This window comes from Cicer arietinum, chromosome 3 (genome assembly GCF_000331145.2).
Source record: "Cicer arietinum cultivar CDC Frontier isolate Library 1 chromosome 3, Cicar.CDCFrontier_v2.0, whole genome shotgun sequence".
Lineage (NCBI taxonomy): Eukaryota > Viridiplantae > Streptophyta > Magnoliopsida > Fabales > Fabaceae > Cicer > Cicer arietinum.
Window position 1 is genome coordinate 37,414,459 of NC_021162.2, and position 16,601 is coordinate 37,431,059.

The window sequence follows — 16,601 nt, forward strand, 5'->3', positions numbered from 1 at the left end:
CAAAATTACATAACTTAAATGATATATATATATATATAACAATTAATTTCATAAAAGATGGCAATTGATTTTTTGATTTTGTTATGTTTTTGTCCAAATAAATTTGTAATTTAGTCTAGTAATTAATTTTCTTTTTGTTTTGTTTCTATTAATATCACTAAATCAAAGAAATTTTATATGATTTAATATAATTTTGGATAATTTAAATACTTTTTATTTTATTATTTTCATGATTTAATATTATAAAACTTTAAATATTTTCTTAATTATGTTAAAATATATATATATGATATTTTGTGATTTAACAATAATACGGATTTAGAAATTAAGATTGATATCCACAATGATACGAATTTGAGTATTTTTCAAACTACAATTACTGAAATGACTACTACAATACCCTACCTATATCCATTGCCAATGGAGGGAAGTTCAACCATATCTAATTCAATATTCACAAGAATGAACTAAATAAACATTATTTAGTACCCAACTTGGATAAAATACCTAATGTACAAATACATTATATATAGAGACAACTTTTGTTTTTTGTTTTTTCTTAATATATTTCGAACAATTGAATTTAAGGCAGTACCTAGTAACAAATTTATTTGACCATCGCATTCTATAAAATTTAGTGGCTAATTAAGAAAGGTAATGTTTTCAGACATTTATTTAAAGCGAAAGATAAAGTTTCAATGTTTGTTGCAACCAAACATTTGAAAGCATTTATTAGAAGGTGAATTGCCAATGAATGTTTCGTCTGAGAACATTCAAGGAATTCCAAGCATTGGTTTTTCATCTATTATTACATGAATAATAAAAGTGAAATTCCCTTTAAGAATTTGCATAACAGAAATGGTTCTAATCTAACTGATGCTTTTAATGCCCCTATAACATGCGTGTGAAATTGGTGTTGATGGGTCTGTGAAATTTCCATTGAGTATACGATTAGCAACCCAACGGTTAGCAGCCTCAGCATAATGAACACCATCCCAACTCACATACATTGATGGTTTTTCACATGAAGTACCATACACATCTTTCCCATTTGCACTTCCCAAATTCCCACACCATATATGAGTATCATTCACATGATACCCACAACATATATTCATTGGATCCACAAATCCTGAAAATAAAATTAAGAGTTCATAAGCATGTTAAATAAATTTTCCAAATTGAGTAGTCATTGTGCCAATGTATCTTTTGCATTACATTTCCAGCACAACATTACTCAATCTTTAGTGATATGATTATGAAAATAAATATTGTGGTTTATGTATGTGTATATTATAGTAGCAAACATCTTTCATAAAATCTTATTAACATTGTGCATCTTACTTTTAGATATGGTTTTAAAAAAGGGTCTGTCATCGTGATATGTTAGAACCTAGATGGTTTGTAGAACAATTCTTTATCTTATTTTGATGATAACAAAAGATATTTTGTCACAACAATTTAATGCTCTGATAATTTAAATTAGAAGAAAATCCATAATTAGAGGAAGCACCCAGGATTAGAGGAAGCGCCCAAAATTAAAGGAAGTGTCCAGAATTAGAGGAAGCGCCTCAGATAAGAGGAAGTGCATTCATCAGAGGAAGCGCATCCATCAAAGAAAAATTAAGGAAATGAACAACAAGCGCCCTTCGCTGCCTCCAAAGGATCTGCCTCTAAGTAATTGAGTCTAAGGATGACTCTAATAATCTGCCTCCAATATTTAACCTCTGAAGATGAGACTGTAAAGTCAAGTGCATCTGCCTCTACTAAGTTTCCTATGACCAATAAATCAACACCAGAAGATGATTGTGCTTGACTCTGAATTTCATATTACTTCTGACTCCGATTATTAGACTTTGAGGAAAGTCAATGCCTTTGATGCAAAAGTGAAAGCAACATGAAAAAAGTCAATGGCTCTAAAAAAAGTCAACGACTCTAACTTTAACAAAATGTATGACTCTAGAAGTTGACTCTGAAGACACATGTTCTACACACGACTCATAAACAAAATCTGATGAAGGCTCACTACCTCTAATTCTAAAGATTCAAATGTCCAAGTGGTTACTTTTGTCGAAAAGTACCCAGTTATTTACATTCTTAATTGCACCGAATTGAATATCTCATCAAATAGAAACGGTCCAATTCAAATTCACGACAACAAATCTATGCAATCAAAGATAGAACATTCTGAAAATCCCAGCAACGATCGAGCAACGAAAATATGAATTGAAGCTTAAATCAAAATTGAACTCCAGCAACAGTCAACAACGATCAAGAATTTAATTCCAACAACTGTCCACAACGATCAGAAAATTAAAAGCGAAGATCAAGATCAAATTCAAGGCAACAGTCGAATAAGTGATCTGAAATCAAGAATTCACATCTATAAAAGGTTCTGTTCATTTGACGAACAAGATATGAATGAAAAAATATACGAGCTAAATATCAATCAATCATCAATTACCTAGATTTTATTTAGCACTCAATTGGTATATCATTCTAGTTGTGCTAAGTTGTGAGCAATATTGTAAACATCCTTTAGTGAGAGTAAACCCAAAAATAGAAATTATAAACTTGTTTAACCTAGTCCAATAGTAGCTGTAAATACTAAACGACTTGTAGTTTTCAAGTTGGATGTTGATAAGACTTAACTGGTGAAGTTAATGTGAGATATTTCCAAAATATTTATGAATATATGTATGTATAATTAGTGGTAATTGACATGATTTAGTTGTTGGTTCAATTGGTTGTGTTCTAGATTCAAATCTGGAATGTCCCGAGTTTGATTCTTACAAGTGCTTTCATTTTGCAGAAATTATTTTTTGAAAAGGCACAACTATTGAATAAAAATGAAAAGTCACTTTTGGTGGATTCGAACACAGTTTCTTCAGGAGAAAAAAAGCACTAATCAGCCACAAAACCAGTGCAATGCTTCAGTAAATAACTAAACGTTATATGGATATATCCCTTCGTAAACAGTGGCAGAACCAAGAATTGCAACTCTATCTCAAGTGACATTATTTTTTCTATACATAGGATCACTTTTGACAGAATGTAAAAATGAATTCTAGTGATTGCCATCCACTTTTCTCACCCATTCTTATATGCTAAGTCATCTTATTCTTTTCTAATGCATGAATAAAGAATAAGAATCATTCTTTTGTAACTTACTATTGAAAGATACTATTGGTGTGAAAGTACAAATCATATCAAGGTTTTTCAAAGTACCCTAAAGGGGATTCACTGGTTATCTCATTTGCATCCGATTGGTGGGGGCGAATCGAACCTAAAAGCTAGTATAACAACACGCTTTGGAATTTGCTACATATAATCTTCATCAACAACTTCACTATTAAAGTCTTGCTTCATTGTCACCAAAACAAATCAAACAATCTTTAGGTTCGATCATATTTTCAATAAATGGCTGCATCACTCAAAGAAATGACTTCTAATTTTGTGAAGATGGAGAAATTCGATGGAGGAAATTTTATCCGTTGGCAGAAAAAGATAAAATTTCTCCTTACAACTTTGTAGGCGGTGTATGTTCTGAGCACCACAAGACTGTTGGAAAAGGAAGTGGAAACATTAGCAGAAACAAGAGAAAGGCAGAAGTGGGACAATGATTACTATATATGCATGAGCCGTATTCTTAACGGAATGTCTGACTCCTTGTTCGATATATATCAAAGTAGCATCTCTGCAAATGAACTATGGGAGAAATTAGAGTCAAGATACATGCAAGAAAACGCTACAAGTAAGAAGTTTCTTGTTTCTCAATTTAATAATTATAAAATGGTTGATAATAAATCAGTAATGGAAGAAATTCATGAGATTGAACGTATTCTTAATAACTACAAACATAAGATGCATATGAATGAAATCATTATTGTATCCTCCATAATAGACAAACTTCCACCTTCGTGGAAAGATTTCAAAAAATCTATGAAACATAAGAAAAAGGACATATCACTTGAGTAATTGGATAATCACATTCGTTTAGAAGAAAAGTATCGTAAACAAGAGGATACTAAAAACCAATTTTCTCATGAAAAGGTCCATGTAATGGAGGAAGGAAATTCAAGCAAATCTTTTAAGAAATGAAATCGAGTTTTTGATAAATCTCATGAAAAACACAATGGTAATAATGAACAACGAAAGAAAAGAAAAGGAAATTATTATCATTGTAGAAAATTAGGACACTTTAAAAATGAGTGCAGGTTCTTGAAAAAGAAAAACAAAGACAAGAATTCAAGTGCAACAAAAGATAATCCTGTTGCTGTCATTTCCGAACTCAACATGATTGAAGATGTTGAATCTTGGTGAATAGACTCTGGTGGTACCCGCCATGTGTGCAAAAATAAAGAACTATTTAAGACCATTGATGAAGAAGATGAAAGTATTTTGTACATGGGAAATGCCTCAACTGTCCAAGTCAAAGGAAAAGGAACAATGAAGATTGAATTCAATTCTAGAAAAGTACTTACTCTTAAAGATGTATTTTATGTTCCTAATGTTAGGAAGAACTTGATTTTTGTACCTTTACTTAATAAGTTTGGTTTCAAATGTGTATTTGAGGGAGATAAATTTATTCTCTCTAAATGTGGTATGTTTGTAGGGAAGGGTTACCTTTGTTAGAATATGTTCAAATGTAATGTTATCAATAACTATAATAATAATAATAATAATAATATGATTTCTGCTTATATTGTTGAGTCTTGTGATTTATGGCATATGCGACTAGGACATATTAACTTTAGAAAATTGAATGATATGATGAAATCAAATTTAATTCCAACTTTTGATAAAAATTCAAATTCATGTACTACTTGCATGCTAACTAAAATTACAAGACAACCTTTTAAAAGTGTTAGAAAGAAGTTCTAAGGTATTAGATTTAATTCACTCTGATGTATGCGATTTATATGGTTGGCCTACAATTGGTGGTAAAAAGTATTTTGTCACTTTCATTGATGATTACTCTAGATTTTGTTATGTTTATTTAATGCACTATAAGAATGAAGTTGTAGACAAATTTAAAATATTTAAAGCACAAGTAGAACTTCAACATGAAACTTTTATTAAGTGTTTTAGAAGTGATAGGGGAGGAGAGTTCTATCATCCTGAGTATTTTGAGTCCACTGGTATTGTGCATCAAATAACTGCACCATATTCTCCACAACAAAATGGAATTGTAGAAAGGAAAAATAGAGTATTAGAAGAAATGGTGAATGTCATGTTATCCTATGCTGCTTTATCTAAAGGTTATTGGGGTGAAGCTATGCTAACTGCATGTTATTTGCTAAATAGAGTTCCCAATAAAAGGAACAAGATAACCCCATATGTTGGCCTACAATTGGTGGTAAAAAGTATTTTGTCACTTTCATTGATGATTACTCTAGATTTTGTTATGTTTATTTAATGCACTATAAGAATGAAGTTGTAGACAAATTTAAAATATTTAAAGCACAAGTAGAACTTCAACATGAAACTTTTATTAAGTGTTTAGAAGTGATAGGGGAGGAGAGTTCTATCATCCTGAGTATTTTGAGTCCACTGGTATTGTGCATCAAATAACTGCACCATATTCTCCACAACAAAATGGAATTGTAGAAAGGAAAAATAGAGTATTAGAAGAAATGGTGAATGTCATGTTATCCTATGCTGCTTTATCTAAAGGTTATTGGGGTGAAGCTATGCTAACTGCATGTTATTTGCTAAATAGAGTTCCCAATAAAAGGAACAAGATAACCCCATATGGAAGAAAAGAAAACTCAATCTTAACTATATAAAAGTTTGGGGTTGTAGAGCAATTGTTAAGGTTCCTAAACCAAAAAGAAAGAAATTGGGAGAAAGAGGAATTGAAAGTGTATTTCTGGGCTATGCTGAAAATAGCAAGGCCGGTAGATTCATGGTTGTTGAATCTAATGACTCATATCCTATTAAGATAGTGATTGAGTCAAGAGATGCAATTTTTTAAGAAAATAGATTTAACTCAATTCCACATCCCAAGGAAACTATATGTTCTAGTGTACAAAGCCTAGAAAATAATGTATCTAATAATGATACTTTGACATGTTTAGAACCCGGAAGAAGTAAAAGAGCTAGAAAAGAGAAAGATTATGGCCTAGACTTCTTTATGTTCCTTGTAGAAGGTACAAATGATTCCAGTAACAGTTATGGACCAATTTGCTACAATTTAGAGAGTGACCCAGACACATATGAAGAGGCAATAAAGTTTCAAGACTCTTCCTTTTGGAAAGAAGCCATCCAAGAGAAAATTGACTCAATTATGGGGAATAAAACTTAGAAATTAGTAGACCTCCCACCTGGATCCAAATCAATAGGTTGTAAATGGATTTTTAAGAAGAAAATGAAAGTTGATGGTATCATTGATAAATTCAAAGCTAGACTTGTTGCCAAAGGGTTTACACAAAAAGAAGGTATCGACTACTTTGATACTTATGCACCTGTTGCAAGAATTGCATCCATAAGAGTGCTTTTGGCACTAGCTTCTATCTATAAGTTTGTAATCTATCAAATGGATGTTAAAACTGTTTTCGTAAACAGAGAGTTAGATGAAGAGGTGTATATGAAACAACCTAAATGATTTGTTATCAAAGGACAAGAACATAAAGTGTGTAAATTGACTAAATCCTTATACGGGTTAAAACAAGCACCCAAACAATGACACCAAAAGTTTGATAAAGTTTTGTTTTCTAATGGATACAAAATAAATGAATCTGACAAGTGTATTTATAGTAAATTTCATAATGGAAATGGTGTTATGATTTGTTTATATGTGGATGATATGTTAATCTTTGGCACAAATATAGATGAGGTAGAAAAAACCAAACCTTTCCTATCAAAAAATTTTGATATGAAAGATTTAGGTGAAGCAAATGTGATTTTAGGAATTAAAATCATTAGAGATGGAGTAAATATTGGTTTATCCCAATCTCACTATATTGAGAAAGTGCTAAAGAAATTTGATCAATTTAATTGCAAACTTGTTTCTACTCCATTTGATCAAAATGTTAGATTACAACCAGATAAAGGATGCCCTGTGGCACAACTAGATTATTCAAAGGTGATCGGATGCTTGATGTATGTCATGACCTGTACCAGACCTGACATAGCATATGTTGTAGGCAGATTAAGTCAATATACTAGCAATCCAAGTAAAGAACATTGGCAGACTATTAATAGAGTATTAAAATATTTAAAAGGAACAATTAACTATAGTTTAATCTATAGTTGATATCCTTCAGTTTTGGAAGGATATACAGATGTCAGTTGGGTAACTTATGTTGAGGATCATGCTTCCACAAGTAGATGGATCTTCATCCTTGGTGGAGGTGCAGTTTCTTGGGGATCAAAGAAACAAACTTGGATTGCCGACTCCACCATGGCTACAGAGTTCGTTGCCCTAGCTACAGGTAGTAAAGAGGTAGAATGGCTAAGAAATTTGTTATATGAGATACCAATTTGGCCATATCCAATGACTGGTATCCAAACATTGCGATAGTCAATCCACACTGTCCAAAGCATATAGCCAAGTATATAATGGAAAATCTAGACATATTGGTCTAAGACATAGCTATGTAAAGGATTTAATTTTAAATGGAGTAATATCCATAGTGTTTGTAAAAACTGAAAAGAATGTTGCAGATCCTTTGACGAAAGGTCTGACAAGGGACATGGTGTTGAAGACATCATTGGGGATGAGACTCAAGCCCATATCTAATTAATCATCAATGGTGGAAAGTCGACTCACACTTGAGTAACATCAAGTCTTGAGTTCAATGATAAAGTCAACTATTAGAATGATTGCAAGTACTTGAATATAGATACATCCCAAAGATTGAAAGTATTTGGACCATATGTATAAAGTTGGAAGGTTGAGTCTTACTCTTAATAGACATATAGCATAAATTTGTTGAAATACATATTATGGGTGTATATCTGATATAGTCTACCTATATGAGAATGAAGTGAGACCGCTTCGAAGAGTTAAATGGTTTGACTCTAAATTCTCATGAAAAAGGTACATGACACAAGGCCTTAACAAATGTGTCATCTTTATAATTCTTTCGATAGTACCGAGATTTCCTGTGTAAGTTGTGCACACTTGTTCTAATGAATAACTGGTTCAAAGCTTGTCTACCAATCTATTCGGGATAAGTGGAACCCATAGCTTACTAAGTAGTGGTTCAAATCGTAAGTTACCATTATCTGAAACCATGATATTTTCAAAATTATGGGACTAAGTATATTTTGAAAATTTGGGGGATTGTGAGATATTTCATCAGCAACTTTACTATTAAAGTCTAGCAGCATTGTCACCAAAACAGATACAACAGTTAAGTGGTTGTAATCTATTTTGAATTACTCAGTAAATCTTTCTGGGTGAAGGCACTGAACGTAGCTATCGGGTTGGTAGTGAACCAGGATAAATCATTGTGTCATTTTCCTTCACTCTATTTGCTTTTGATTTTATTTGTTTTTATTTTCACCATTTGTTAGCCCAAAGAAGTTTTTAAAATAGAATACACAATTCAGACCACCCACCTACATGATATATATGTTGCGACACGACATATATGTTTTTATGTCTCATTGACTGCAATGTGACGACACTTGAGGCTGCATCAGACACATCTAACTAATTCATTTTTGTAATATAAAGAATCGTGCACAACCGCGATTTAAGACTTTGGTTTTACTCCCTCTGCCTCTAATCTTAGGTCTTTTAAGATTTGCACACATATAAAGAAACAATAAATTTAGACAACTATATACCTTTTTGCCCTTAATTATTTAATAGTAACCTAGTAGAATAAATGAGTCATGTGAACAAGTTACCTTCATTTTTGGTATTGCTGATTAGTCCATATTTTGCAGCATAAACATCTACATAAGTAATTGCAGCTTCTGGAAGTTCCGTTCTCATCTTGACAACTCTGTCTTTAAGCTGCTTGTTGAATTCAACAGCCATCACATTATGATCATTTACACATCCATACTGGTCAAGATATCCAACTGGTAGATTATGTTTGTAAAATTGGTTCACTGGCAAACACCCAATGGGACCAGTGTTGTGTATCCAAAATGACCTCCCCCCTTGTTGGTATATATTCTGCAATGAAGTTTATTGATCAGATTTCATAACCATTCCAACACAGGTTTTAAATAATAGTCTGCGAGTGCAAGACAGACACTGTGCCATCAAGGTTTTCGAAGTCTCCCTAAACACGTTTGACTACTTCTTTTGCAATATCAAGAGTCACGACATGCCACAACTTAAAACAAAGCTTACATGTACTTTTGGTCCTCATCTTCTGTGTGTATCTGCTTCTTTTTCTTTTCCCCACCCCAGATCCCAAGATACCAACTTTCCTTTCTTTCCAACAGATTTTGTCTTGTACCCTCCAAATTTCACTATCACTTGAGTTCCACGCTCTTCAAATACCTACCAAGTTGGCACCTTCTGACTTTTTGACTGATTTAATGTTCCATGTTTTGGAGAAATTAAAGTTCATTTAAGAAAACACCTTTTTTTACATTGATCTTTTGTTCTCACTCTTGAAAATTGAACTTTCGTTTTTCATCAGTTCATAAAAGTTGTCTCATATATTCATGGTTTCCCAATTTGGTAATTTTGGCTAAGTTTTTTGATTAATTGTTAATACTTTTAACTAAAACAATATTTTAGTGATCACATTTCTAATTTTGGGATTTTAGTCCCCTAACTTCACATGTTTCAGATGTAAACTTATTCTTCTGAAATGTGTTGTTTATTGTCCAAATCAACAATGTCTCATTAACAAATGTAATTCTACATTATTAATGAATATGACATGTAAAAAAAAACAAGTCACAAACTGAGGTTTGGGAAAAATCCCAAAAACTTGTTAAATAGTGGAATTAAAATCCCAGATTTAGAATGAGGACAAAAATCTAGTTTTATTTAAAAGAAGAGGTTCAAAAGTTAATTTTTTCAAACAATAGTGAACATTCTTGTCAAAAACTAAAAAAACAATAGTGAACATGTTTATTCACAATCTGTTCAATGTTCAAAACACAATTAATTAAAAGTTTTTAAGAATTCATCTATTGCAACATTGGTAGAGACACGAGTGCTACTTACTTTGACTGCAGAAGCTAACTGGTTAACTATATCTGGCATGGATACACGAATTTGGTCGAAGTTCATCTTTCTAAACCCAACAGAGAGATCATTTTGACCAATATCAAATGTGTAGAGTGCCTTAGAGAATTCCTCAGGTACAGGAAGCTTGCTTCTTTCAACTGAATTCTTTGCTAAATTTTCAACAAACGCATAAAACAAAACGAATGATAATGATATACAAAAAAAAATATTCAAGTTTGTTGAATGATAACAGTATTTTTCAATTTACCTTCTTGGTAAAGCAGCTTTGTTCTTGTTTTGAACTGATTGAACTGCACAATTTGAATATCAAGAGAGAATGGACTTATTCCATATTCAAATATAGTCTCATTCTGTCTCCTAATGGTGGATCCACCAGTTGCAAAATTTGCACCATGTTTATAATTGGTTCCAAGTGAATTCAGATAAGCACTTAAATATGGCAAATTTAGCTTCTCAGCTGCACAATAGATATCAGAGTAAAACAATTTCAAGCACTAAATTTTAATCTTACAAACATACAACCACAGGTTTTTAGAATTTGGGTTGAGCCTAAATAATCTCGTAAAACCATTTTATAAGATGAAAACTATCCACTGCTTCTAAACACATTTAGAGACTTTATCTCATTAAATGTAGAATTACTAATAGAGATGGTTTTTTCTTTTTAAATTGAGGAAGAGATAAATTTTTATTAATAAAATCATACTAATGACTATTTTACGAGGAGATTTGAACTTTCTAGTTAAATTATAAAGTTAAACTCTTCCTATACCTATACCCATAATTAGTTTTACTTTAATTAGTAACAATTTCACCTTACTAATTTAAAAAGAAATATATATATAAACACACAACACTAGAAGAAAGCTACTTTCTCTTCAAAAAGAAAGCTACTTTCTCTTCAAAAAGAAAGCTACTTTCTCTTCAAAAAGAAAGCTACTTTCTCTTCAAAAAGAAAGCTACTTTTTTCAGTAGCAAACTTGATAAAAAAAAATAAAAAGTGGAAATAAGAGAGGCAGACTAAGAGAAAAGGGTGTTGTTGAGTTTCAATTTTGATTACCTATGAAATCAAGAATGACACGACCATCGCTATCTCTTCCAGAAGGTTTATGGAAAAAGCCATCACCATATGGTGAAGGAATTGGTTGAAATGCAGCTGAAATGCCTCCAGTGTCTGAGTTAGAGTCCCCAAAGTTGTAGATTGCAGGAAAATCACAAGAAGGTAGTGATGAGTTTTTTAGCTCTACACCCTTCACACAAGACAGGGAGAACACAACAAAAAGTAAGAATAAAGCCATTTTTCAGAGTAGGGTTAAACTATGTTGCTAAGTTGTGAGCAAGGTATATGGATAGAGATCAAAGCAAAAAGTTATTATAAGATAATAATAATAACATTCAGAGTAGAGAAAATATATTATCCTGATTTTTCGGCAAATTGCGTTATGCGGCAATACTTTATGACTCATGTCCTATCACATTTTAAGGTTTGTTTGTTCTTTTATTTATCTTACCATTATAATATTATTATAATACTGTTGAAATATGATAAAGCTATTTCTTTTTATTTAAATTAAGAGAAATGCCAAATTATATCCTTTAGTATTTTAATGAATGTTATTGATAGAAAATAATGATTATGATAAAAATAAGCAAAAATTCTTCTGTTGTCCAATAATTTATTTTATTATATTAAATTAGTTTTAGATTTTTTAATAAACTATTGGAAATGATGATGATATCTCCATTTCTTACTCACTTCTTCTTTTTCTTTCTAGTGGTTTTAGTGTCATCTTACGAGTGGTAGTCATTCGACTGCCATATTGAGGGTGTAATTTTAGAATGGTTTTCTACGGTGCAGTAGAACTCTGATACAGTAATATGGACTATTTTATCTTGGGGACTTCATGGTTGATAGTCTGTCTTGCACAATTTGAGTAGTGCCTCGAAACGTATTAAAGAGAGCGACCTAGTCTACAACTCAACCGAGTAATATTTTTGGTGGCATAAATTGTTTATTCAAACTTTTTCGAAATTCAAAAATAACAATTTTAAGACGTTTTCATACTGCCATGTCTACCGACGAAATTACTGAAACAAGTTCTTCTACTTCTGACTGCAACAAACCGTTTCAGTTTGAGGGAAGTCACTTCAAACAATGTCAACAAAAGATGTTATTTTTTCTAATCACGAAAAAGCTTGTCAACGTTCTAAAGGATGACATTCCTGTTGTTTCAAAAAAAGTTGAACAAACCGAAAAGGATACGAAAGCTGTTGAATTAACCCAATGGGAACATAATGATTACTTATGTAAGAGTTATATTCTTAATGGATTTGCTGATGATCTATATGATTACTACAGTTCCTACATCAATACTGTTAAACATGTTTGGAATGCTCTAAAGAAGAAATATGATACTGAGGAAGCTGGAGGCAAAAAGTATGTTGTTAGCCGCTACCTCAAATATTAGATGACAGATTAGTGGAAGCTCAGTCTCATGAAATCAAGAAAGTTGCTCACGAGATCATTTTTGAAGGTATGTCCCTAAATGAACAGTTTCAAATTGCTGTTATTATTGACAAACTTCCCCTTGCTTGGAAAGATTTTAAAAATTCTCTCAGACATAAAACAAAAGAATTCTCTCTAGAAAGTATGATAATCCGCCTTAGAATTGAGGAGGAATCCCAAAATCAAGACCAGAAAGATGAAGTTCTTCTTGTAGCAAATAACAAGAAAAAGAAATTCATCGGAGCAGTTCTGAAGCCAAATGGCAAACAACTAAAGAATCAGAATTGCACTTTAAAGAACAACAACAAGAATGGGAACCCTCCAAGGTCACAATTATAAGGCAACAACCACCTCCTAGAAATGTCCATCCCCCACCTTTTATCTGCTTTCATTGTGGGAAAGAGGGTCATATGGTACGCAAGTGTATAAGCAAGCCAGACCCTTCTAATCAAGCTAACCTGTTAGAAGAGCAATTCATTGCTATGATAACTGAGAGCAACCTTGTTGGTGGATCAGATGGATGGTGGATAGACACTGACGCCTCACGCCATGTGTGTTACGATCGTTGTAAGACCCATAATTTTAAAGTACCATTTAGGTATTTTTGGTGTATTTTGGATTTTGGCTCGGAGGCTTTTAAGCCAAAGTTAATAATATTTTGGAGTTTTATAATCAAAAAGATATTTTGATGCCAATTAAAATTTCTCGTCGATAAATAAATTGAATTTAACTGCGATAAATCCTTTACGGAGAATTTAAGGCGTTTCGGGTGAAACGGTAGACTGCTGTATTCGAATACATTTTGCTACTGACTTGCTGTGTAGTCGAATACAGACTGTTGTATTCGAATACAGACATGCTGTTTTTGCCACTGACTTACTGTGTAGTCGAATACAGACTGCTGTATTCGAATACATTTTGCTACTGACTTGCTGTGTAGTCGAATACAGACTGTTGTATTCGAATACAGACATGCTGTTTTTGCCACTGACTTACTGTGTAGTCGAATACAGACTGCTGTATTCGAATACATTTTGCTACTGACTTGCTGTGTAGTCGAATACAGACTGTTGTATTCGAATACAGACATGCTGTTTTTGCCACTGACTTACTGTGTAGTCGAATACAGACTGCTGTATTCGAATACATTTTGCTACTGACTTGCTGTGTAGTCGAATACAGACTGTTGTATTCGAATACAGACATGCTGTTTTTGCCACTGACTTACTGTGTAGTCGAATACAGACTGCTGTATTCGAATACATTTTGCTACTGACTTGCTGTGTAGTCGAATACAGACTGTTGTATTCGAATACAGACATGCTGTTTTTGCCACTGACTTACTGTGTAGTCGAATACAGACTGCTGTATTCGAATACATTTTGCTACTGACTTGCTGTGTAGTCGAATACAGACTGTTGTATTCGAATACAGACATGCTGTTTTTGCCACTGACTTACTGTGTAGTCGAATACAGACTGCTGTATTCGAATACATTTTGCTACTGACTTGCTGTGTAGTCGAATACAGACTGTTGTATTCGAATACAGACATGCTGTTTTTGCCACTGACTTACTGTGTAGTCGAATACAGACTGCTGTATTCGAATACATTTTGCTACTGACTTGCTGTGTAGTCGAATACAGACTGTTGTATTCGAATACAGACATGCTGTTTTTGCCACTGACTTACTGTGTAGTCGAATACAGACTGCTGTATTCGAATACATTTTGCTACTGACTTGCTGTGTAGTCGAATACAGACTGTTGTATTCGAATACAGACATGCTGTTTTTGCCACTGACTTACTGTGTAGTCGAATACAGACTGCTGTATTCGAATACATTTTGCTACTGACTTGCTGTGTAGTCGAATACAGACTGTTGTATTCGAATACAGACATGCTGTTTTTGCCACTGACTTACTGTGTAGTCGAATACAGACTGCTGTATTCGAATACATTTTGCTACTGACTTGCTGTGTAGTCGAATACAGACTGTTGTATTCGAATACAGACATGCTGTTTTTGCCACTGACTTACTGTGTAGTCGAATACAGACTGCTGTATTCGAATACATTTTGCTACTGACTTGCTGTGTAGTCGAATACAGACTGTTGTATTCGAATACAGACATGCTGTTTTTGCCACTGACTTACTGTGTAGTCGAATACAGACTGCTGTATTCGAATACATTTTGCTACTGACTTGCTGTGTAGTCGAATACAGACTGTTGTATTCGAATACAGACATGCTGTTTTTGCCACTGACTTACTGTGTAGTCGAATACAGACTGCTGTATTCGAATACATTTTGCTACTGACTTGCTGTGTAGTCGAATACAGACTGTTGTATTCGAATACAGACATGCTGTTTTTGCCACTGACTTACTGTGTAGTCGAATACAGACTGCTGTATTCGAATACATTTTGCTACTGACTTGCTGTGTAGTCGAATACAGACTGTTGTATTCGAATACAGACATGCTGTTTTTGCCACTGACTTACTGTGTAGTCGAATACAGACTGCTGTATTCGAATACATTTTGCTACTGACTTGCTGTGTAGTCGAATACAGACTGTTGTATTCGAATACAGACATGCTGTTTTTGCCACTGACTTACTGTGTAGTCGAATACAGACTGCTGTATTCGAATACATTTTGCTACTGACTTGCTGTGTAGTCGAATACAGACTGTTGTATTCGAATACAGACATGCTGTTTTTGCCACTGACTTACTGTGTAGTCGAATACAGACTGCTGTATTCGAATACATTTTGCTACTGACTTGCTGTGTAGTCGAATACAGACTGTTGTATTCGAATACAGACATGCTGTTTTTGCCACTGACTTACTGTGTAGTCGAATACAGACTGCTGTATTCGAATACATTTTGCTACTGACTTGCTGTGTAGTCGAATACAGACTGTTGTATTCGAATACAGACATGCTGTTTTTGCCACTGACTTACTGTGTAGTCGAATACAGACTGCTGTATTCGAATACATTTTGCTACTGACTTGCTGTGTAGTCGAATACAGACTGTTGTATTCGAATACAGACATGCTGTTTTTGCCACTGACTTACTGTGTAGTCGAATACAGACTGCTGTATTCGAATACATTTTGCTACTGACTTGCTGTGTAGTCGAATACAGACTGTTGTATTCGAATACAGACATGCTGTTTTTGCCACTGACTTACTGTGTAGTCGAATACAGACTGCTGTATTCGAATACATTTTGCTACTGACTTGCTGTGTAGTCGAATACAGACTGTTGTATTCGAATACAGACATGCTGTTTTTGCCACTGACTTACTGTGTAGTCGAATACAGACTGCTGTATTCGAATACATTTTGCTACTGACTTGCTGTGTAGTCGAATACAGACTGTTGTATTCGAATACAGACATGCTGTTTTTGCCACTGACTTACTGTGTAGTCGAATACAGACTGCTGTATTCGAATACATTTTGCTACTGACTTGCTGTGTAGTCGAATACAGACTGTTGTATTCGAATACAGACATGCTGTTTTTGCCACTGACTTACTGTGTAGTCGAATACAGACTGCTGTATTCGAATACATTTTGCTACTGACTTGCTGTGTAGTCGAATACAGACTGTTGTATTCGAATACAGACATGCTGTTTTTGCCACTGACTTACTGTGTAGTCGAATACAGACTGCTGTATTCGAATACATTTTGCTACTGACTTGCTGTGTAGTCGAATACAGACTGTTGTATTCGAATACAGACATGCTGTTTTTGCCACTGACTTACTGTGTAGTCGAATACAGACTGCTGTATTCGAATACATTTTGCTACTGACTTGCTGTGTAGTCGAATACAGACTGTTGTATTCGAATACAGACATGCTGTTTTTGCCACTGACTTACTGTGTAGTCGAATACAGACTGCTGTATT

At 33.6% G+C, this 16,601-nt stretch overlaps 1 protein-coding gene across 4 annotated transcripts; it reads right to left on the minus strand.

The window, feature by feature from the left end:
* Positions 1 to 645: 645 nt before the first annotated feature.
* Positions 646 to 11,620, minus strand: LOC101493802 (GDSL esterase/lipase At5g14450). 4 transcript variants are annotated; one of them, XM_004491927.4, is made up of 5 exons: positions 11,232 to 11,620; positions 10,419 to 10,628; positions 10,148 to 10,320; positions 8,863 to 9,136; positions 646 to 1,132 (listed from the first exon to the last, which is right to left on the minus strand). In XM_004491927.4, the coding sequence occupies exons 1-5, from the start codon at positions 11,467 to 11,469 to the stop codon at positions 870 to 872; spliced, it is 1,158 nt and encodes a 385-aa protein (XP_004491984.1). In that variant the 5' UTR covers positions 11,470 to 11,620; the 3' UTR covers positions 646 to 869. The 4 variants fall into 4 exon arrangements, with proteins under 4 accessions (XP_004491984.1, XP_027188534.1, XP_073222295.1 ...); XM_027332733.2 differs by lacking the exon at positions 646 to 1,132 and adding an exon at positions 2,013 to 2,292; XM_073366194.1 differs by lacking the exon at positions 646 to 1,132 and adding an exon at positions 2,938 to 3,561.
* Positions 11,621 to 16,601: the final 4,981 nt, after the last annotated feature.